Genomic DNA, 25094 nt, shown 5'->3' with positions numbered 1-25094 from the left:
CTTGGTGTTAACAGGACACCTGGGGGTTTCAGTTTAGCAAAAGATTGATCAGAATCTCCCTCCACATCAAAAAAAAAAAAAAAAAGATGGGGTCTTTGCGTGTATGTATCTTTTTCTAATATGGATAATGATTTTCATTGAAATAAATGGAAATCATCCTTGAAACATTTTTGAAAGAAAGCAACTTTCACATCCCTTTGGATTCAACCCCCTCAGCATAATCCAAGTAAATAAGCTCTTGTGGGGACTGCAATACTCTGAGATAGGCCTGGAAAATAATATTTGATGGATGCATCAATATTTTGTTGACCTTATAATATCTAATCAAATTTTATTTCTGTAGGGAGAAAGAAGATAGAATTGGCATCTGAAATGTCTGAAGTCATAAACTTTAATGATTCATGCCTTCTGCTTATCTGCCTGTTTCTTTTTCCTGAAGATGGGAGAATACAGGTAGTTAGGCACATTGAAATGTTTGTTCTTCACAGCGAGGATCGCGAAAACTTTCACAGAGAAAAGTCAGCATTTTGGTGGACTAAAGTAAGCTTTTATTTTATACTGAATAGTCTTATTTGTTCACTTTTGCACCTTTGTTCATTTTTGAAAATCCATCTGTCAATAAACCTCCATCTTTGTATTCAACAGTCTGTTATTGTATGCATTTTACGTACTGTGATTAAATAAGAGAGGCTGATTCCAGGCATGTCCTCAGGACTCCATGATTCTTCCAGATGTGAGCTTTATCCGTAAACATGAAGCAGACAGTCAGACAGACAAATATTAGTGAGAGTACCCGTCTGATTTTCCCTTTGGGATCACTGATGTTCCTACAGTATAATACAATTAATCATTCTAAATTACAAACTGAATTACATTCTATAACATTAAATAAATGGCGGCAGTTGAATGGCTCTGATGGGCCAGTGTAGCCCTTGGCTAGACACATTGTTTCAGGTGATTGCCTGCCTAATCTGATTTAATATGCCTGAGAGCGCTCATATTAGCGTCCGTGCTATTCTGTGCCATTTCGGCAGATGTGCAACAGGAATCATGTTACGTTAGACATCAAAGATTCTCCGACTTGAAAGTGCTACAGCCAAGACCATTACAGATGACCCAAATAATCTACTACTGTTAGCTAATGTCATATCATGTTTTGGTTACACTTTATTTTAAGGTGTCTTTGTTACACTGTAATTATACATTTAAGTACTGAGTAATATTAATTAAATATACTTACTATAAGTCTAGGATTAGGGATTGGTTTAGGGTTAGTTGCATGTAATTATGGGTAACACTTTACAATAAGGTTCCTTTATTAAACATTAGTTAATGTATTAACCTAACATGAACTAACAATGAGCAATACATTTATTACTGTTTTTGTTAATGTTTGTTAATGTTAGTTAATACAAATACAGCTGTTCATTGTTTGTTCATGTTAGTTCACAGTGCATTAACTAATGTTAACAAGATTTTAATAAAGTATTAGTAAATGTTGAAATTAACATTAACAAAGATGAACAAATGCTGTATAAGTGCAGTTCATTATTAGTTAATGTTAACTAATGTAGTTAACTAATGAACCTTATTGTAAAGTGTTACCTAATTATGCATAATTTACAGTTATTAAATAGTAACTACATGTAACATGAGTAAAAATGAAACTGTAAAATAAAGCGTTACCCATGTTTTTTTTAGATTGTCTATTACCTTTTTTCAATGTTCTGTTCTTGATAAAATAATAATAATACTGAATATCATTTTAAAACTCAGTTACATAAATAACTATTTGAAATGTAAACAAATAATTTAGATTAACATTGGGATTTGACATTCCATTCAAAAGTTTTGAGTCAGTAAGATTTACTTTTTTAAAGAAATTAATACTTCTATTGAGCAAGGGTGCATCAAAACGGATCAAAACTGACAACAACAACAAAAAACATCACAAGTGTTTTCATCACTGATATTATGAAATGTTATTAGAATGATTTCTGAACGATCATGTGACACTGGAGACTGGAGTAATGATGCTGAAAATTCAGCTTTGCCATTACAGGAATAAATTACATTTTAAAACCTATTAAAATAGAAAACAGCTATTTTAAGCTGTTACTGATTTAATGCATCAGAATGTAATTAGCTTGACAAACTATATATCATTAAAAAAGCTTCAATTTCTGACCTCTGCTTTACTCTTAAAGACCCCTGTGGTGAAAATCAAGTTTACATGTCTACGTGGTTTTATCTTTCATTTCTTTCAGTTATGTCTAAAATGCTTTAAGACAAACCATGTGCAAATTCATGTCAACACCATTGCTGAGTATTTTTTCTTTAAAACTGCAGTGAACCAAAGACAGTCTCAAAAACGCGGTTTGAAATCACCCTTGTTGTCTATGTCACAAATATGTTGTAACCAATCATGTCAACGTTCAGGCATATCATTAACTATGCTGCGAAGCAGGGGAGTCTCAAGAGAAGCCAGGCTATCCTGGTATTTTCTGTTGATATGAAAAAATCAGGTACATTTAGCAATATAGCGGGTGAATTTTGTATATGATCTATATTACGATGTTATGATGAACTATATGCCTTTCTCCACTGATGTTCTAAGTTGTTCAAAGCATTTCTAAGGATAAAAGGCAGCTGTCTGACTCTGAGATATCGAACGGGAACATGGTTTGTGTAACATTAGCAACACATTATTAGCTGTTTGATAACATAGTCAAGCAAAAAGGCTAGTCATATGAATTACCGTTAAGTGTCTGACGTTGTAGAGAGTGATACATAAAATGCATTACCATTCCGATACATCGACTCATAGACAACCCTGTATAATTCACTCTTCCACTTTTTCTTCTGAATCAGTTTCTGGTTCAAACACATATGAATACTGAAACCAGTATTACCACTTGCCATCGTGTATCGTTTACGACAGTAAAGTTGTCAGAGTGGATCAGGTATTCTGAGCTTGTGTGATTGAGTGGAGGCGGGGCTCATTTGCATGTTCATGAAAACACATATACTAAATGAAGCATCCAAGCTATTTTAAGGCATGAATAATTTTTTTTTTTCATTAAGAAAAACTTTAAAAATGTAATTTTGGTGATCAAAGATGAGTTTTAAGGGATGAAATTGACTACAGGGGAACTTTAAAATCATGTAGTGACAGTAATTTTTATTTTGTGTCAGAGGTTACCTTTAATATAAAATATGAGCCTCAGCCACATACATTTAGAAAAATAATCTTGTACGGTCATAGCTATTCTAGTTTGGGTATACAATATCTTCATGGTTTTCAAAGGGGGGAATATTATTAAATATTATTAAACTGTAATAATATTTCACTGTTTATACTGTTAATAGTTTTTAATATAAAAAAATGCAGTCTTGGTGAGCATTTGAGACTTCTTTCATAATGTCTTTAAAAAATAATCTTACCGACCTCAAAATATTTGAATGGTAGAACTTTTGCTGGGAGTGTACAGCATCGCTCCATCACAGAATTCTAAACATTTATCTGGATATATGCCCGGTTATAATGCTCTTGTACATTATTTGATCAATTACTGCTGCCATGATCAACAGAAAATCAAAACCAACATCTCTTTAAAATTACATTCCGTGGGCAGTAATAATTCAACATGAATTGCACCAGGTAAAAAAAAAGAAAAAAAAGACACGATATATAATAAACCTAATTTACATAGAAAGGAGGCGAATTTGCACTGAAAACAATAACAATGATTGCAGGTTAAACCAAATCGGAGATGGTTAGCAAATAAGTCCCAGTTTTTTCGCTGAAAAACCAAATGCAAAAGTGACACAACTGTACATGCCCCTTTGAACGTTGTTCTTCATGACCACATACTGTTGGGTCAACTGAGGTGAGAATGATAGTGAAAATATAAACAACAACTGTAATAGTTAAAGCGTTTACATATGGTTTCAGTCATTTGCCTCCTGGGGGATTGTGAGCTGTCAGTCTACCTCTCGACGCTTTATATAACACGTTTATCCCTTATGAATGCCAATGAGGCATCTCAAAAACATTCATTATTTAGAGAAGAATACAACTCAAATTAATTTTTAGCAATCTTCTTAGACGCTATTCAATCCAAGTGAACTCAGTCAACAGCTGTTTTGTCCTAGACAAGTTCTTAATTGTTTAGGAAAGCTATTTTTAATCTCGTTCAACTTTCAAACACTGTAGTACAGATGGCATTCAACAATAAGAAGGAAATCCACACTGAATTTGTGATGAATCTGCATCTCAAGACTCAACAAAGTTTTTTTCAAAGCCCTTGGAAACAGATTTAATCATATTTCACCTTCAAATCTCATTTTAAAACACATAAAAGGGTAAATAAAGTGTAATAACACAAAATGAGTACATATGTTTAAAAATAAACAAACCCTAAAGGGTGTTTGTTTTACACTCAAAACACGTTTTTAATAGTGCGTCACATTTTATGAGCACAAAACAGTGAAGAATGCGTATGCTTTTTATGGACCTCAATCTCCTCTGATGTTTAGCTTCTCTCCCAGAGTTCGTAAGCTTTATAAGACCTCTCTGCTTTTCCAAATGACAGTGGAGGTGCCAGAGGAGTGAGTCCTAACCAAAGCACTGACCTCATCCTTTTATGAAGATGTTCTATTTCATGGTAAATTTGATCCGAAAGCCTCAAAGACTGCCTCTGCCTGCATCTACCCATTCTAGTCAAACACTGATAGAAAATTGAAAGAAAATAAAGAAATAAAAAGACAGAGACTGGGAGATGTAGTAACACATGTCCATTCTTTTCTTCACAGAAAATAAATCAACTATCCTGGACTCTGCCAAATGTCAATGGCACTACCATTGCTGAGAAATAACATGAAAAGTAAAAAAAAAAAAAAAAAAGGGAAAGACAGTGAGTGGGTTTTATTTCCCAAATAAACATATTTGCATGTGTTCATCATTTCATGTTTATTTTTAATTATTTTCAAACTCATTTCACGAGCCAGTTTAATTTGAATGGGATAATACTGGAGTTATGATGAAAAGAAAATCTAGGACATTAACATGACCTCATATAAATGAATAATATTCCACCCTCACAGCAATCTTACAAACACATTGCATAGAATTTGTAAGAAAATATATCTTTGTTTTAGTTTAAGAAATCTTCTCTCCTACAGAACGCAAACACAAAATTAAATAAATAGTTATTTTGATGCTAAGCACCTCATACTACTGTACATTATCTGTGTTCTGTGTTAATCTAGTCAGGTTCTTCCATATTTTATACATTTATGAGGGCATTTGTGGCTTGGATATCTTTTGCCAGGTCTTGGTCATCTGAAAAACAAATTTGAGCTTTTAAACATAGAGCCATATGCTTCAGTTATTATTCGTCTTTATGTTTTCTCCTATTGCCTAACATACTTATGTCTCTCGCAAATGAAGAAACCTGCTGTCAAAAATTCTCAAACGACAATGTTTCATGTGTCATAATGAGTTTGATGACAGTCATAAACACAAGTGATATTGGATTACTTCTGTACAATAAGTTTGTTAACCTCTTTGGAATTAGAATTTTACATGAATGGCTTCTAAATTTGTGCATTTTTCTTATGAAATAGAATTTCATTTAATTAATGATTATCATTTAATTTATTACTATGAAATTATATTTTAGGAGCTATTCTTGCATAAATGCATATAATTCCAAACGGGTCAATAACCGTTTCTCATAACTGTATACACTTTTCCCTATAACTTCATAGGTTATTCCATATTGGCAGTTTACTTTCACTGTGAGATCTTTTTGCAGAAATGAGCCTCTAAATCATATTTCAATTTACTCAAGTGCAGTGGTCCATGGTCTGAAACACTAAAAACAGTAAATAATGTAACAATGATGATTAATAATAAACTTGCAGTATTGATTTTTGCACTACATCATGTGGAGAGAATTACCAAGAGGAGAGAATTACCAAGGAAAAAAAAAATGATGGCACCTCTTTTTGACTGGCAGGATCAATTTTAGTTAGGACCTAAACACAATCCAAAAGTTTAATTTGATTGATAAAATAAAAAATAAAATAAACAAACAGATATTTTTAACACTGGCCCAACCCTAGTACATGTAAACATGTCCATGAGACCAAAGCAATAATAATAAAAAAAAACAAAAAAACATTATCAAGCATTCTTGAATACAAAATTCTTAAAATAAACTTTCTCTTTTTATTATTATTTATTAATGTTGTTATATACATGGCATAATCTTGTGCTTTTTTTCCAAAAAAGGAACATCCAAGAGAAAAAAAAAGGTTTTGTTTTCTTTCGGTTTATAGTCTTATCTTTTTGACCAATGAACTAAAAATAGAGGACAGGGTTCGTTCGGTCAGTTTTCCTAGCGGAGGTTAGTCTTACTGCACGTGGAGGGACAGTAGCAGGTGATGTGCTTTACTAACAGTAGCAAAGGCACCTTAGTATCTTCTTTAGAAAAACACGCGCTCGTTTGCGGGTCGCCGTGTGTGTGTGCTCATTCATGAGTGCAGTCCAGCGTCCCGGCACACATTCACAATCCTCCACTGAGTCAGACGCTCATACAAAAATAAGAGGAACAAAACACACACACAGAAGAAAAAAAAAAGAAAAAAACAAAAAACAAGAGAGTTTCTGCTCCATTTACAGATAGGGAAGATGTGGCTCCAACCGAGCCAAGATACGTCAAATGATTCCTGAATTCTGCTTGAGAGGACAAAGAGGAAGATGGGAAAGAGGACAAATTGAAAGAGGAAGAGAATAGACAAGAGGAAGACAAAGAAAGGACAAAATAAAGTAAAAGACTGATGTACGGTCAATGTGAGAAAGATGCTTTGATGACAGACAGACAGACAGACAGACAGACAGATTTATACTGGATGGACAAATGTAAGGGCAGATGGACAGACAGATGTAAGCATGGATAAAAGAAAGGCATTACAGAATTAAGAAAGAGAAGAGGACAGAGGAACCAGAGGAGGAAGGAAAAGAGCAAGAGAGGGAAGGTGAAGGAAGGCCTTTCTGGTGCTGGGTGGTCCATGGCCCACCCACCTTTCTCAGCTCCAGAGACACACGCTATTGGTGGTCTGGCAGGTGGAGGAGCTCTCTGCAGGAGACAGATAGAGCTTGCCACTGGGACATACACACACCTCGTACACAGTCTGTTTGGAGTATGTGGTCCCCGGACCAAGCAATAGGTCCACGCTCCCGTGTGGAAGATTTCCAAGACGGATTGAGTTTGCGTTTAAGAAGATCTGAGAAGAGGAGAGGTGAGGTGAGGAGAGAAGAGAAGAGGAGGAGAGCAGAAAATACAGACATTATAATCAAAGACTTCAGATAAATCAACATAATAACAGTAATTAAAGATTACACTGCATTTGCTCATATAAAAACGCCACACTGATGAAAGACTGTATCATTATGTGAGACATACATAGTTGAACAGTGTTGTCCGTTGTGGTAAAGACACATCCATCTGACCAGTGCAGTCTCTCTGTGTGTGTGTATGTGTGTTGCATAGACCATTTCCCAGCTTCAGACCCCCACAACCCATTCATCTGGGTTATTGCTCACAAAAATGGCAAGCATTTTCCAAATTTGGCAGAATAAAAAAAGACATACAATTCAATGATATTGTCACACGTTTTGCACATTTTAACAGCTTGATTAGAAATAACACAAAACAACAATATTATGCTCAATAATTATTTACCTTGATTTTCCTTTGTTTTATTTGCATATCACATTCCATGTGTCTATCTTAGGCTCTTTGGTAACCAAGGACGCTCATTTTATGGTATAGACAAACAAACAAACCAAGATCTTTATATAACATAGTGTCACTTTTAATAAAAAAAACCTAACCATTGGACGTAAAAATGTTCAAACTTGAAGAAACACCTAAGATGCAAGATTATATTAAAAACTCTGGCTATGACACAATGGTAAGACTACCATGACACAATCCTGACACATCAATTCATCCTAAAGGACACACATTTAATTTCCAGATATGGACCTGGAGCGAGAACATCATGAACTACATTTTATTAAAAGTCTGTTTGCCCTTTGATTTATAAATATGTTGATTCCTGTATTTATTAGTTCCAAATATCTGTTGGCTCTGACAACTAGGAAAGGCCAAATAATCTATACCATAACTCACACACTGTGGATGAGTGACAAAAAACAAAGGAGTGGAGAGAGATAGAGAGAGAAGACACCAACAAGGAAGAACTAATTATTGTAAGTAATGGTGTCTGAGGTGTTGACAGGGCATATCTCTATAAACATTTGCACAAACAAGCCCCCATGATGCTTTGCTGTCAGCAGGACAGCACACAGCCACTTTTCCTAGCTGTCTCTCACTTTGTCTCTCATTATTTGTCTCTTTCGCCTTTTGCTGTGTCAGTTTTTCATTCTGCTCTCTCCAAGTGCCCTGCACACTTCAATATGACACTTATCAAATGTGAATTAGATTTTTACACAATCAACATTTTTTATACAGACATGGACAGAGTGAATTTTACATGTCCCTACGTAAACTGCCATACTTGACACTTCTATTGAATGCAAGTTGAATGCAGGATAAATGAATGCAAGATAAATGCTGCAATGGACTGCGTAATGTTTACTATCCTAAAACCAGCATTGAATGTACCCAAGGGGATTTCAAGAACCTCTGTATGTCTGTTCCTCTATGCAGTAAGTGCAGGACAATTTGTATGAAGATGAGCTCGTTAATGGGGGTAATATTAAAGAAAAAAGCCTTGCCGCATTAAAAAAACAAAACAAAAAAACAAGTGGACACACTCTAAAAAATAATTCTGTGGCTTAGTAAATATTACAGTAATATTTAACTTTATTAACTTAATAAAATCTCTGAATATTGTTTACTTGATTGTTTGAGTTAAACATACCAAAATAATTGACTAAAAATCCAACAGTTAATTTTATCTAAAATTTACAGTTATATTTAAGTGTTTTTCACTTAAAGAATTTAGTATTTGACTAACCAATTATTTATTTATAATACACTTAATATATTTGTGAAATTTCTATCACAATATTTGAGAATGGAGAATTAAACCTCTGTTTCAAGAAACAAAAATATTACTTAAAGGGTTAGTTCACCCAAAAATGAAAATTCTGTCAGTAATTACTCACCCTCATGTTGTTCCAACCCCGTAAGACATTCATTCATCTTCGGAACACAAATTAAGATACTTTTGATTAAATCTGAGAGCTGGCTCACTCCTCCATAGGCTTCTAAGACATTATAACTTGCTGGCCCAGAAAATGTATTAAAGAAATCGTTAATATAGTCCAAGTGACTACAGTGGCTCAATCTTAAGTTTATAAAGTGACGAGAATACTTTTTGTGCGCAAAAAAACAACAAAAATAACGACTTTATTCCACTTTTCATTTCCTTCTCTCTGGGCCTCGAGTTTTTTCACGTAGTGTAATAGCGCAGCGCTTCTGTGTTGCACTGCGCAGATTTACTACGTGAAAAAACTCGAGGCCCAGAGAGAAGGAAATGAAGTGGAATAAAGTCGTTATTTTTGTTTTTTTTTGCGCACAAAAAGTATTCTCGTCGCTTTATAAACTTACAGTAAGATTGAGCCACTGTAGTCACTTGGACTATATTAACGATGTCTTTAATACATTTTTTGGGCCAGCAAGTTATAATGTCTTAGAAGCCTATGGAGGAGTGAGACAGCTCTCAGATTTAATCAAAAATATCTTAATTTGTGTTCCGAAGATGAACGAAGGTCTTACGGGGTTGGAACAACATGAGGGTGAGTAATTACTGACAGAATTTTCATTTTTGGGTGAACTAACCCTTTAATTCAAATCAATATTATTAATATATTTAACACACTCTTAAGAAATTGAGTAAGATTACTCAATTAAAACAATTCACCCCTCCCCCACCCTCTGACGTGACGACAACTCAACGGTTGAGTGAGCGCGGGCTGTTTGAATTCTCTCCAGTCTCCAGAACAGTTCTCTCTTCTCAGCGTTGCAGAATTGGTGCATTTCCTCTGTGGAATTCAGGTGTGTGTTTTTTTTATTTTATCTTTTATTTTATAAAATCATTACTGTGCTTTAAATAATTTTAATAATTTTCGTGCCTGTCTTTTTGCGTGATTGAAACACTTGCATAAAAAAAAGCCTTTATTCCTAATGATAATGAATATAATTAATTTGGATGATAAAATGTCCTCAGAACTGTGCACTGTTTGTTTATTGGCAGGTTATGGAGTCAATCGCTCGCAGTGTCTTTCGGCTATGAGTGAAACGCAGGACAGCGGTCTAAAGTTAGAAATTCACTTCTAACAATCAGTCAATCTCCGGAACCAAAATTTAAGTTAAACAAATGCAGATGCAGTCAGGAGTGGCAATTACGTTCAGTGCTAATTAAACTGTTCTTTTTCTGTCAATGATTTTGCTCCTTTAAAACTATTTAGGCCCAAACCAAAAATTTGTTTGCAGGTGCCACTTATTTAATGCAATGAGATTGTACGTCTGTGATTGGCTATAATACTAAAACCCACTATAAAAATATATATATTTTTTTTTTTTTTTTTGCAAAATGGAACTTAAATGTAATACCATCACAACTGCTTCATGATTAGTTATATTAATCAATCTTGATTATTTAATTAAATATGCTTAGTCCCCTGCTTTATGTCCTTCTGTCTCCGTTCTCTTTAAGGAATTTGCATTTGTCCTCTAAATGCTTTTATCACTTCATCCCCTTCATTGCCAAATTACTAAAATTCTATTTTGGCATTCGGTTAGCCGACATGTCCTCATGCATTGTGTCACCTAATACCGGTGAGTGCCGCCTTGGCCCAAAACAGACCCTCAAATCCAATTACATTTTAAACACTCTCCCGTTTTTTGTCAGGAGACGGAATTCCAGAATTTTCTGAGATATGGCATGGCTAATGATACCGCCCGCCGACAGCTATCATGACCCCTACTGAGAGACACTATGAGAAAGAGGGGCGGGGGGCCAACCAGCGGGAGCAAGAGAGAGAAAGAGACAAGGGAAAGAAGTCGGAACGGAAGTCATTTAGGTCATCTTATGAAGGGATTAAAGATGGCACCCTCCCCAAATGAAAGTGTCTGTATGAATTACTGTCAGTCAACCATGGGATAAAAACAGTTGGTGCGTTGTTTACAAACCTCTTTCCGTTCTGGAAACACTATCGGGGAATGTGTGTGTGTGTACACTTGCATGTTTATATGTGTAGAGAAGGCCAATTATAGTCGGTCCAAACATTTTTTCATGCATGATTTCTCCCATGTCACAGCTGGATGAGGAAAAGCAGCAAATGAAAATGAACAGGTCGAAAAAAGAGCTAAAGGTGGGAAGGATGGGGAGGGAAATGCAGCTGATGTGAAGAGGTAATTGAAGGGCGGGGGATAGAAACACATACAGGTGACCCATCAGACTTCACAAGGTCATTCGTGAGTATCTCATACCCCATTACGCTCTGGAGATGAGCAGTTGCATGCTATAAAACACAAACAGATCTCTTTTCTTCTTGTCTCTCTGACCGTGGCAATCAAACAATTATAGCGCACAGTTGTTGCACGTTTCATTTACTTCTGGACTTACTAATACAAATTGATGGTTTGAGCACCCAAAAATAAAAAGGTTTATGGACCTGGGGCTGCATACTTGTCTTTCCCATTGTTCTACAAGGGTCAAGTATCACAAAAATGCCCCAATACAGGTGTCAGTATTCTCAATTATTTTTTAAATTAACATTAATATTTAGTTTCTTGGCTTGGTATATTGTGTAAAGGGATAACTAACCAAAATGAAAATTCTGTCATCATTTACTCAGCCCCACATTGTTCCAAACCTGTATGATGATCTGTGGAGTACAGAAGATCATTTTGAAAAATGTATGTGTTCTTTGTACACAAAATGAAATGAAAGTCAATGGGATCTAAAGTTGTTCTGAATGTTGAATGAATAACAAGATGAAACACTCTAAAAAATTTCTTCTTTCGTGTTGTGATGGAAACAAACCTCAATACTCAAGTGGGTGATACAGTAACCTTGAAATATGCATTCAATTAAACTGGATGTGTTATTTTTCAGGCAGCTAGCTATGCACTTTTCAAAAGTTTAACAAACTTTGTTAAACATAATCACAAAGAGAAAAACACTGCTTGTCGTAACTGTAATGGACTAAACAGTGAAGAAAAATAAATAAAAATATAGCTGCAAGCAGCAATTACCGGGGCCAAGCAGAATAAGACGAGAAGACATGCCAACATGTCTGAAAGTGTCAGACCAACTGCAACAATGAGCAATTAAAGACTTTAAAGAGGATTTTATGCAAAATGCCTGAAAAATCATAGAAACAATAATTAAAAATATGATTTTATGGATTATCACTTTCGACCAATAGGTGGCGCAGTTACAAAACTGATGTGATGTGGTCAGAGTGAAGTGACAATGACACATACAAAGTTTGGTGTTAATATGTCAAGGCATTGCAGAGATAAAGCCTGAATAGTGCTATTAGCATCATGCCTCAACTTTGCTGCTGCGCTATACGAAAACGGTTTCATCTATCGACACGAAATCCATAACTTTTAGTCGGCACGGTCTGGAGATGATACGATTCGATTTTGGTGAAAATTGGACAAAGGGTCTAGGAGGAGTTCGAAAAAGTAGGTTTTGACTGAAAATCAAGATGGCGGACAGGAAGTTCGGCCAAATAAGGAAAACTTGGTATCTATGTTCTCGGCTTGACCCAAGGAATCTATTAAGACCAGTGGCATTTCAATAGCCAGATTTATTCAAAAGTTATTAGCCTTTTTGGAAATTTTGTTATAACTTTTGACCACTAGGTGGCGCTGTTTCGAAATATTTTGAGTACCTTCAGGGGATGGTGCTGAAGGCACATTCTGAGTTTCGTAATATTACACCGATGCATTTGTTTAGTATAGCATTTTATTTCACAAAACTGTATTGAAGTCAAAGGGAATTTCATGTTTTGTTCTATTATAGCGCCACCAAGAGGCTCAGTCCCACATTTTTTTTTATGTGTCCTCAGAGTGAGCCCATACATATGTGTGTCAATTTTGGTGAAAATATCTCAATTCACTTCAGAGTTATAGACATTTATATGGAAAAACACGTAAAAAATGACTGACACATGACTTTGATTGAATTTTACTACCCCTTACTATATATTTTCGCATTTGGGCATTTGTGTTTAGTTAACAAGCTATGATTCCAAACTTCTGACGGTGGTTTCGTCTCGATCGGACAAACGGTTTCAAAGATATCGCCTAATGTTTTTAAAGTGCTAAATCACAACACTACACAAACCGTAAGGCGAAACCTAGCATGTTTGGTATCGTTGGACTCGGCAACGATTCAGGAGTCGAATGAGATGAGTTTCGTGAAAATAATTCGATCACACCCTAAGTTATAAGCATTTGGAAAAAAAAATTCACCACTAGGTGGCGCTGTTTCGAAACTTCTCACGCTCCTTCAGGACATCGTGCTGATGACCCATACCAAGTTTTGTAACAATTCGTTTATGCATTCTTAAAATACAGCATTTTAGCACATAATTCAAAATGGCCGACAGTCAAAATGGCCGATATGGTAAAATTGGATATCATTCGAATCGGCATGTTACCCTGAATCTAACGAGACTAATGAGAATTTTATGAATTTTGGACAAACTGTTCAGAAGTTATAAGCAAAAATAGCCATTTTTCATATCTCCAGACCAGTAGGACCAGTTTCATATCGCCGAAACGCAGCATGTTGCCTCAGGTCATGCTTGTGATGACATGTACCAAGTTTGGTCTGAATCCGATAAAGCGTTGCGGAGATACAGCCCTACGACTGTTTTCACAAGCGCTACATAAAATTTGTTTGTGCGTTTATTGAAAACGGTTTGACGAATCAATTTGAATTCCATAACTTTTTGTCAGCACTGCCTGAAGATGATCTGGTTCAATTTTCGTGCAAATCGGACAAACCGTCTAGGACGAGTTCGAAAAAGTAGCTTTTTCGAATGAGTCAAAATGGCGGCCATATTTTTATTACGGAAAATGAAGTCATAGGGTGCAATCGAATCGACATGAGCTCAGGAATCAGAGGAAAAAAGAATTTTGTTGATTGGCCTTACGGTTCAAAAGTTATTAGCAAAATAAAAGTGGAACTTTGGACAGGTGGTGGCGCTAGAGGGAATGACTTAGAAACACCAAAATTGGTGTATTTAATGTTGGGACTGTCCTCTATCAGAATGTCAAACCAAAACAACTTTCCCGCAATGGGTTCTATGGGCTGCCATAGACTCCCATGGCGGAAGAATAATAATAAGAAATGGAACAGATACAATAGGTGCCTCCGCAGCTTCGGTGCTTGGCCCCTAAATATTGCGCTATTGACCAACTAAAAGCTGGTGTAAAGTCAATGGCGCAATATATATATTTTTTGTTATTTAAAGAGCGTGTTAGTAATATGCGCATATAGGCGGGTACACAACGCGCAGTCTATTTCAGTTGCCTCAAAATAGCAACACGCCAACAATGCGCCTGAACACACCTCATTTTCAGACTAGCACACCCATGACTGAACAAATGGGCGCAAATTGCTATTTAAACAACTTGGCGCAGGACGTGAAAATGATAACTGCGTCAGGCTGAAACTAACAAAAAACACCTGTGTCGCACCTGGCGCCGCATTGCACCGGGTGTATGATAGGGCCCTATAAGTTTCACACAGAATAGTTTTATCCTGTAATGCTTTAGAAAACCACATACTGGTACTTTTGATACCTACAGCCTATGTGCTGATTAGAGGAACGGTATAATGTGACATCAAAAACATGTTTATATTTACAAACAACCATATGGCTAACAGAAGAATAATATACAATTGACAAAAGAATTAAGAGAGGAGAGCACCAACAGAAGGATAAGCCCGAATGGAGTTGGCACAAATAAAAACACTCCAAAAACTAAATTTTCCCCCTGACTTTTAGAGCCATACTTTAAAAAAGCGCCGCTAAGCACGGCAGAGAGAAGTGCCATGGGACTCCATACTCCAGAATAATAGAAAATAAAACCTTGCCGCTATCACGCAGAAACAACCCTGGGGCAAAACAAACCGCTGGCAGTAATTTGGCTGTTGGATTATTAACCTCATAGGATCTACCCCCTCTCTCCTGCACTACGGGGCTTCTGATAGATTTGTCTGCTGATAGATGAGCCTGCTTCGATGGCAGGGCTGGTTTAGGATCGTTTCTCTCATTACTTTGTCCCTATCACACACCTTAGTGGCTTTATTAAGATGCATGGGTTTAAGGGCTGGTCTCAAATGGACGCCATATTGGAGCTTTGCACCAACAAATGAAACATTAGCCTAGTACATATGCCTGGTTCAGCTCCCCTGTCTCCTCGGCTTGCTGACACCATATGTATCTATATCCACCACCTCATTGGCTGGCTGAAGTGAGAGGGAGTGTTCAGGTGGAGAGAATGGGGGATTTACTCCACAGCTGCCATGTAACACAAGCACAACAACAAAATAGGTACTTCATTTCATGCATGATGATGATGGTGATGGTGTTTAGCGTAATGAAAACCGATCTAGTTGAGGGCTATGCTGGGGTAATCATGAGGATATACATAGCACTGTTTTTATCTACACTTTTATCTGAATATCCAGTAATTGATTTAACCTCGTGTTTAACATTTTCATCTAATATCAATACATTTCATGTAATATAATTTAATCTATTTACACAGTTCTGTTTAAAAGTTGAGGTCTTTAAGATTTTTGAAAACAAATTGATACTTTTATACAGCAAGGATGAAATAAAATGATCAAAAGTGACAGTAAATATTACACTGTTAGACAAAAACCAACACAGCCTCATTGGAAAAACGTACCTGTGGCAACATTTTATCAAAATGCAAATTCAAACCAATACGTTCATATCACTGCAGTTTCTAAAAGAAATGAACACGAGAGGCAATAAAACAGCAAGCACTTTTAATTGTTTTCACACACAATTGGGCAGATTATGGATAAATAAAGACTTGTTTTCAGGCGGCTCCTTGCACAATTATGGTATAACCTCAAAACACTTTTTACCATAGTGCATGATTTGTAAACAAATATATTTTGGAGTTTGCATCACTTAACCAGCTCCATATTTTCAGTTGTACTGTCATATTAAGCTTGCTCAGTAGCTGCACCTGGCACAGAATTGTGCTTGTGATGCAGAGAGCTCGGGTGTGAACCCCATGAAAGACGAGTCACGATATAAAGTAAGAGCTCAAAGTCCAAAAAAAAGAGCTAAAATGCCATGGTTACGATTACGTTTTTATTTCGCATTTGCTTTTGTTAACACTATCAGGCAGGTTTAGGGTATAATGTAGGTGTACGTTATTTTAAAACGTGATGGAGCATTAATTGAATCTTTTAGCGCCACTCACCGGACATTTTAATTCAGAACTGCAGTGATACATAGAAACTCCGACGTAATCAAACGTTGTCATATTCACGTTCATCTGTTCCGGGAAAAAAACTAAAAATGCTTATAGTGCCACTCACTGGACATTTCACTTTGAAACTGTCGCGAAACATGCACGACGCAACGTAGGCCTATTTTGCGTTTTGCAAAAATGTTGCCACAGGTAAATTCTTCGAATGAGCCAGGGCAGACAAAAACTATTTTAAATAAATGCAGTTCCTTTGAACTTTCTACCTTTCTCAGTTATTTTGCTTTATTTCCAGAATCAATCATAGTCTCTTTCATGTGTACTACACCACGTAGGCACATGCACACACAAAAATGGTGCTTTAAATCTCTTGACAAAACGTAAATGACATAATATATATATTCAAAATAAAAGATATAGATTATACTTCAACTTGCTTATTTTGCTCAATATAAGGATTTATTAAGCCCAAATGTCATGCAAACAAGAAACTATGCTTCTAACCACATGTCGGAAGCTGACGTTCCAACCACACAACTTTTTGCGAAGCTGTTTGCAAATGTTCATTGGAACTATGGTTTTGGGAAACACCAACTCATTGAACTATGTTAATAACAACAGAACTTGCAACCATAGTTAGCTAACAATGCTTTTGGGAAACGCACCCCAGGCTGAAAGACAAGTTTGGGCTGTTTTAAGCAGTTTTTTATTTTTTTAAAAACACTTGTAATTTGTTTAAAGGATCATATGTATTAATTGGTTAAAATGACTGCACCTTTAATTGTGCCATACAAAGCTGTAATGACTTCATTAAAGAAATAGCATTCAGGATCTCTCCTCCCTCTCTTTCTCTCTCACGAGAGCTATCAGAGCACATACAACAGTCACTTCTCATTTCCCTTGATCTTAATGGGCAGCAGGAAGAGAAAAGGCAATAGGACATGGACCCAGTCAGCCATTCTCCTTTAATTCTCTCACCCCAAACTTTTTAACATTGCCCTCTTAAGAGTCAGCTGCTGACAGCATTGATTTGATTTCTCGTCTCAGCTGTCTAATGCACTTGATTCTCTTCTCCAAATTGACAGAGGCATCTATTTTCAGCGTCTCTTCCCTCTGGAGAATTACAAGGAGAGATGGGGGCAAACAGGATGGGATTGTGCTGATATGAGCATTTGTTCTAAATTACTGAGCTTGTTCATAAAGAGAGAGAGAGAGAGAGAGAGAGAGAGAGAGAGAGAGAGAGAGAGAGAGAGAGAGAGAGAGAGAGAGAGAGAGAGAGAGAGAGAGAGAGAGAGAGAGAGAGAGAGAGAGAGAGAGAGAGAGAGAGAGAGAGAGAGACTTTTTAACATCTCATTACAATCTATTAACACAAAAAATACATACACATTTAACACATTACTTCATAAGTACATAATCATATACATATATATATATCTTTTACAACAATACATTACATCCTCCCTCTTCATTGGGTTGACATAAAATATTTCCGACACCCCATAAATAGAAGAAAGATTCAGTATCATTCACCAATTCATAATACTTATACTCCATAGCCAGCCTACATTTTACCAGAGTTCTGAACATGTTCAAATGATCAGTATCACTATTAAACTGCATATTTCTCTTTCTTGTCAGCCAAATTGGCCTTTCCAAATAAAACATCAATAAAAACAATTTTGCTTTTATTTGAGGTCCTATATTTTGGTTAAAAAAAAAAAAAAAAAAAAAAACCTATTTGTAAAACTAAAACCTAAATGATGGCTCAAGTCTTTTAACACAACAATAATTTCTAATAGCCTTGAACATCCAATAAATATATGAAAAACTGTTTCTGGTAGACAACAAAACAAACACTCTTCTCCTCGCAAAGAATTTAGATGAAATTTATAATGGTTTGTTGCTAAAAATCCTCCATTGTAAATCTCCACTTCTTTTTACAATTGGTTTCTTATACAATGTCCTCCGACATCCTTTTGGAGAGGCCACTGATTCAACAAAATTAGTCCATTTGGTCTCTGGAAGATCTTTCAATGCTCTTAAATTTAAATATTTTACACAAACAAGATAAAGTGACTTCTTAGTTTTAGTGTCAAATAGACCAATTTCAGGTGTTGTAAAAGAAAGTAATCTACCATCAACCTCCTGCTAATCTCCTACATTTAAACCCACCCTGATGCTGGGGAATACAGTCTCAACCATTTCTGCTTGCAATGGTATTACAGTAAAAGACCCCTGCATCTCAGCTATTCATTTTTCAACAGTCCGAACAGAATGAATACCAATCTTCATGGCAAGTTTTTCTGCAGAAATCCATTTGTCCCTTTACCGAAGATGACAGATTTTACATATTCCTGCTTTAACCAAGCTTGCGCAGACACCTTTAGATTTTAACATCACACTAGATAAAAGAGGATTAAAAATCAAAGAGTTGTCGCATCGTGATTTGCAACTGTTGCAAATCCATTTGTTCTTCGCCTCAGAAGTAGTGCGAGCGCGTGACGTCAAAAATAGAACGTGCATCAGTTTACTGTCGGGAATTTGTTGTGTTGCGACGCATTTAGTGTATGCAGTATACGTGGTGTATACACGGTGTAACTGACACTTTTCTCACATGTGCTATTGTATTGGAAGAATATAAGTGAATAACAGTTGTTCATCACACAAAGCTATATCGTATGGATTCAAAAGACTTGGTATACAGTGCACAAGTAATATGGATCACTTGTATGGTGCTTTTGAGTCATTTTTAAAGCTCCAGTCCCCATTCAATGTAACTGCATGGTCAACAGAGTGACCAGGATATTCCCTAACATTTCTCATTTTGTTTTCCACTGAAAAAAACCAAAAAAAAACCCAGTTGAGTGAATAAATAACAATATTAATATTTGTGTGAACTTTAATGCTTTAAGAAATGACCAAGTTTTACAAGTGCCCATATTGTGCATCAATGACTTTCTCTTATATCACTCCTTACTGCACCATCCTGCTATCTCAGGCACAAAAGAAGAAGAGAGAAAAAAGAAGAAAAAAAAAAACTTTTTTCCCAAAGAGGTGACAGAACAGCATGATATATGACTTGGACTCATGGAAGTTAATTAAATAGCCTGGGCAGTTACTAAAGTGAGATAGGAGAAGGAGAGAGAGACAATGGAAGACAGAGGGGAAGAAATAGAGCTAGGCAGCTCAACATGACGGCACTAATTTGAACAAAAGGGGGGTGGGGGTGAGCGTGGATAATCTAAACATGTTCAAGGTGCTCTTAGAATTACACTAACACTGCAATTAATGGACAGTGAACTAGGCTTGTAGACAGAGAAAGATGTAGACAGATGAGTGTAAAACAGGTTGACAAAGAACATAAAAAAGCATGAACAAGAAAAATGAGAAAGATCTGGAGTATTTTGGACGTGTTTGGTTGAGGCAATTATTGAGGACATGATCCGCTCACATCTGTCAAGATAGGATTGTGTGAAGTCACATCTACCACCTTAACAAAAGGTCTAATGTAACACATATGAGATGTGAACATTAGATAACTCATTCAGAGCTCTTTACATAAGTACAGTACATGCACTATTAATAAAAATAAAAAAAATAAAATAAAAAAAACACTTCTGTGTTGAAGAAAATGTATGTGAACCCTTTGGATTTACTGGGATTTCAGCACAAATTGCTTATAAAATTTGACTTGATCTTCAACTTAAACCAATAATATACTACCAAACTGAAACATGTTTCTGTTTGAGGGTTTAAAAGGTTAGCTCATTACAACGGCAAATTCTGTCATCAATTACTCATGTTTCAAACCCATTCAAAATTTGTTCATCTTTGAAACATTTTTTTGTTTTATTATTAAATCTGAGAGATTTCTGTTCCTTCACTGAAAGTTTAAACATGTTAAAAGTTAAGACATCTTAAAAGTAATCCATATTAATTGAGCAGTTTAATCCACAGCTTCTGAAGGGGAAAAAAATCACTTAATCTAATGAACAGATCTAATAACACACACATATTGAGCATATCAAATACAGTCAATGAAAGCTCAAATGCGATTGCTTGATGCTCGTAAACAAAACTCATTGGTTCTTGTGGAAGAGCAGGATTGACCAGTGTGCATTGATCAATGTTTATGTGAAGAAAATCATAAATTAAATCTGTTCATCATAAAGTGGACTAAACTGTTCGATTCATATGCAAAACGTTCATGTCTTTATGAAAGAGTGAAAAAGTGTGAGAGAAGGGGGAAACTACAACACTTCATTCTCAATTAATTTGTTGACATGTTGTCAAGAATAAACTTGTGTATTAGTAAGTGCAATGATCTTGTAATTGACTATGAGTTTTCTAAAGTGCTCACCAACATGACAGAAAACAAAACAAAAAACTTGAGTTTTAAATGCTCAGAGGGATGAGTTACAGTAGTGTGCGCTTGACATGCCACACAAATGGACATAATTGTTTTTTACAAATTATACAATGGGGTTGATGAGATAAAAAAAAAAAAAAATGTTTTTAAAGAAGACTTTTATGCTCACCAAGGCTGTATATATATAACCTGTAACCTTTTTGTTAATCCATAATGGCAGTCCTGGCTTAAATAAAGGTTCCAACAGGGGATATTTTTTTATTTTATTATTATTATTATTATTATTATTTGCAGAAATGGCATAGAAGAACCATTTTTGGGAGATAGAACAACCTTTAGTGGAATGGAAAGGTTCCATGGACGTTACAAGTTATTAATGTCAAGAAAGAACCTTTTTTTTTACCTTTTTTTTTTAATCTTTTTGACATCTACAAGTTTTATCCTATATACAATTCCACATACTCACCTCTCCTTCTGAAGACTCTAAAGTGAGATCTTTCCTACAAGAAGCTTTGAATTCCCCTACTCCCGCGTTCACTTCAACACCTTTGGGAGCCTCCAGTGTCAGTGTCCTTGTCGGAGACTCTAGCCTGTTAGAAGAAGATAGACTTTGATGAAGAAATGACCACAAATCAGTTTTTAATGCACACACAGCTTTCAGCTGGACACATATTAATCAAAACCTGTCTAAACTTCTCTCTCATGAAAAAAAATTCATTCATTCTAGTGGGTCAGATTGTTAAGATGACTCACATCAATTAATTTATTAAAATACAATTAAATGATTTGAGCCATTTTGAGACATTTTTATCTCTTCATTTTTATTTTATTTTTAAAAAACACCTTTTATTTTATTTCATTTTTTTTCCTAATTGTATTTAGTATTGAAGTTAATGATATCAGCTGTCATCCCAGTTGAGTTCATTAATTTATAACCCTTGGTTTACAGTATGTGCAATAAAAATACAGCCGTTAGTTAAGGTCCTCTAATCTGATTGAACAAGCAGGGCTTCGAGAGTGCTGGAATTTAGTATACATCTCACTTTCCTCAAAGATGCAGACTAATTAAGGCCTTCATATTCAAGCTCTATTCAGTGCTATATGAGACTTGTGAGAGACGAATAATGTGCAGATTGTAAAGAGCGAGAGCATGGTTAGAAGAAAATAATCGATATGAGATCTGTCAGGGAATGAGATAACTGAATGAACTGTCCACTTTAAAACACTGAGAAAGAAACATTAGTGATCAGGAGAGAAAAAATTAAAATAATATATATATATATATATATATATATATATATATATATATATATATATATATATATATATATATATATATAATGTTTGCAAGTCTGTCAGTGTGAACTGCAACCCTTTTTACTTCTGTACTGTGGGCAAAGCAAAACAAGACAAAAGTAGAACAGGACTTTTTTTTATTGATCTTTAACCAAAGTGATAGTGAAAAGTGAGTGTTGCAGAGCAGAATGGAGCCAGAAATAAATAAATATTTGCTATTTGCTAACTATTTGGCTATTGGTTGACATTACTCATAGCCTGCATGGTCTATGTGATGTCAACAAAAAAGGAAAGTTGTTCTCGAATTAATCAATGTATTTCACAATATAATTAAAGGCACAGTATGTACATTTTGCTGCTAGAAGTCGCTTATTCAAAACAATAACAAAGGAGCAGCTTGAGGTTGTCGTGTGTCGTGAATGAGTGTGGAGTCATGGGAGTTGTCGTCTTCACCTCCACAGCTAGCTGATGGAAAGCAACCCGATGGGACTAAAGGCAGAAATCATGTTCATGGATGAGCTAATGTATTTTTAAGTTTTATTAACGTTACTGTGGTATAAGGCAGGGCGAGACAGAGAGCCATGGGAGCGGAACGAGGCCGGAACAAGGCTAAAAAAAAACAAAAAAAAAACTAAATCTATACAATCTTCAATAAAGCAGCAAAACAAAATATCTTAAGTGTGCAGAGAGTGGACTTGATTTTATATGAAAGATAAGAGAGGCCAGCTTTAGTCTCTTATCTGCCTGATTCATTATTCCGCTAGCAAATTCACCCATTCAAACATCCATCTTGACCTTTTCTGCCACTCTCACAAATGTATGTGTCGGGATATTTGTTACAGTCATATGAAAAGCAATGCATAAATATGACTCTTTAGAATTTTAAACTAACTTTACATTTATACTCCTTTTGCTTCCTATTGCAAACCTATGGTCTTTGTTCAGAATACATTTGTGTATGTATTGTATGTGTGTGGTGTTCTGACTTGCAGCATTCAGGCTTACTGAGCTAAGAGAGTTCTAGAAAATGATTTCAACAGTGAATGTTACTGTGATTAATATGTAATATATCTGCTAGATTCACACTGTGAAGTTGTAGCTCAATAACACACCAGTTGCAAAACTCAAATGTTGTGCATGTATGCCATTTGAATACATATGTAGATCTGAAGGTTGAAATCAGATTACAATCTTACAATTTGAATCTACCTATGCTAGAGCAAGGTTGCCTTTTATAATTTGACTTTGGCTGCCACAACATGTCAGGCAATTTCTATGATGCACTTTTGACGTGACCAAGATATGTAAATAGCTACAAGTACGTGCTAGGAGCCTTTGCAGTTTAGACTATAGTCTAGTAAGTCTAGAATTTGAAAGTGATTTCAGACCTAAAAAAATATCATTTCTGTAAAAGAAGCTGTGCATTGCCAAAGTTTTATTAACATTTTACACACATATACCCTGAATTCCACACTGAAACAATGTTTTAAATAAATTTATAATAAAAAAAAAATACAATTAAATAAATACATTTTTAAACGTACAAAAGTAAAACAATTTTTTTTTAAAAAGATGAACCTCCCTTTAAAAAATGTAATCGTTTCTTTTTTAATACATTGTTTCTTACTTTTGCAAACCTTTCTACAATGAGCCACCAAATGAGATTTTCTCCTCTCATGAGTTTTGTGTGCTTCGACGTATCATTTATCACTATGCTCATGGTCACAGAAGCTGGGTACTGACTTTTGACTTTTGAGAATAAGACCAATGATGACATTAAGCAGCTCAATACCAACAGCTAACCTTTGACTTCATGTTCCTCTCTGAGTATTTACTTTTGGTTGCAGCCCTTCAGATTGATGAATGACACTGTACTATGGGTAGATGAACATCAGCCAAAGCCAAAGATGAAAAAAGCGTTGCATTTGACATTTTCAAGCCTCCCTGAGTTTTAAAGATCCTCTCTGTGAGATTCTTACTTACTGGGCTCCATGATGTTATAGGAAAAAACCAAGGGACCAGGACTCTTAGAAACTCATTTAGAAAGTTACAAAAGTTGTCCAAGTTAGTTTTGGCGGTGGGAAGAGAGAAACATTGAGACATCGCTGCTTTACAATAGTTTCATCACAAGTGCACAACATTGCTGATAATGGCGCCAAAAATAGGGCTTTCAAGAAAGTTCACTGGAGCTCTTGACCCTCCAAGTGGGTTTCCTCTATAGCTCGCTGAGCTCTTGGCCCAATGGTCCATTTGCTGTCTTCAACATTCCCTGACAAATCCTCGAATCGGTCAAAAATGACTTTTTGTAGTCCGCCCGTCTGCTGTGTGAAATGTAGCTGGGGAAATTGTGGCTGGCAGCAAGACCCTGTGAGAAAACGTAAAGCAATTTCATGCCCGTGCTCATCCATTGCTGATAATTTAATTGATAGTGATAGAACTGGGGAACCGGCATGGGCAGAGAGTGAAGCAGGAATAAGGTAGACCCACTGGGTATCTAAAGCACTGCTGCGGCAAGGAAGGAGGTTACAGGTATAAAGGAATGATATTGTATCTTATTTCACTCCTGTTGAAGAATATCATTCACTCGAGTGAGACCATGTGTCTTGGGAAGGCACCACTTCAGGTCCACTTCAAACCAAGATGAAAAGAGACAGGAAAGGACGAAAACGATAGAGAGTTAGATAGTAATTTAGAATGTTGTTCACAAAAAAAAAAAAAAAAAAAAAAGGACAGTGACAATCACAATCTGACATCATCCATTCAGTTTAGACTCCATTGCTTTAAGCCGCCTTTCCACTGCACACGACATTCACATACGATTGTCGCATTTCGCCCCCTAGTGACTGTCGCAAGGAACTTTGAAATTGGCTGTGAAGCAACCGTTACCT

The 25094-nt window shown here is 35.8% G+C and overlaps 1 protein-coding gene across 4 annotated transcripts in view; it reads right to left on the bottom strand.

Annotated features, from left to right (window-relative positions):
• Window positions 1–4196: 4196 nt before the first annotated feature.
• Window positions 4197–25094, bottom strand: part of sgcz (sarcoglycan zeta) — a 295633-nt gene continuing 274735 nt past the window's right edge. For all 4 annotated transcript variants that reach the window (XM_084098366.1, XM_084098367.1, XM_084098368.1 and 1 more), the window contains exons 7-8: window positions 21377–21500; window positions 4197–7293 (exon numbers count right to left, since the gene is read on the bottom strand). In XM_084098366.1, the coding sequence (XP_083954492.1) occupies window positions 7096–7293; window positions 21377–21500 (322 nt within the window). In that variant the 3' untranslated portion in view covers window positions 4197–7095. The remainder of the gene's footprint in view (window positions 7294–21376; window positions 21501–25094) is intronic.

This window comes from Abramis brama (assembly GCF_963993115.1).
Source record: "Abramis brama genome assembly, chromosome: 2".
In the NCBI taxonomy this organism is placed as follows: domain Eukaryota; kingdom Metazoa; phylum Chordata; class Actinopteri; order Cypriniformes; family Leuciscidae; genus Abramis; species Abramis brama.
This window is presented reverse-complemented; position numbering and strand designations above follow the sequence as displayed.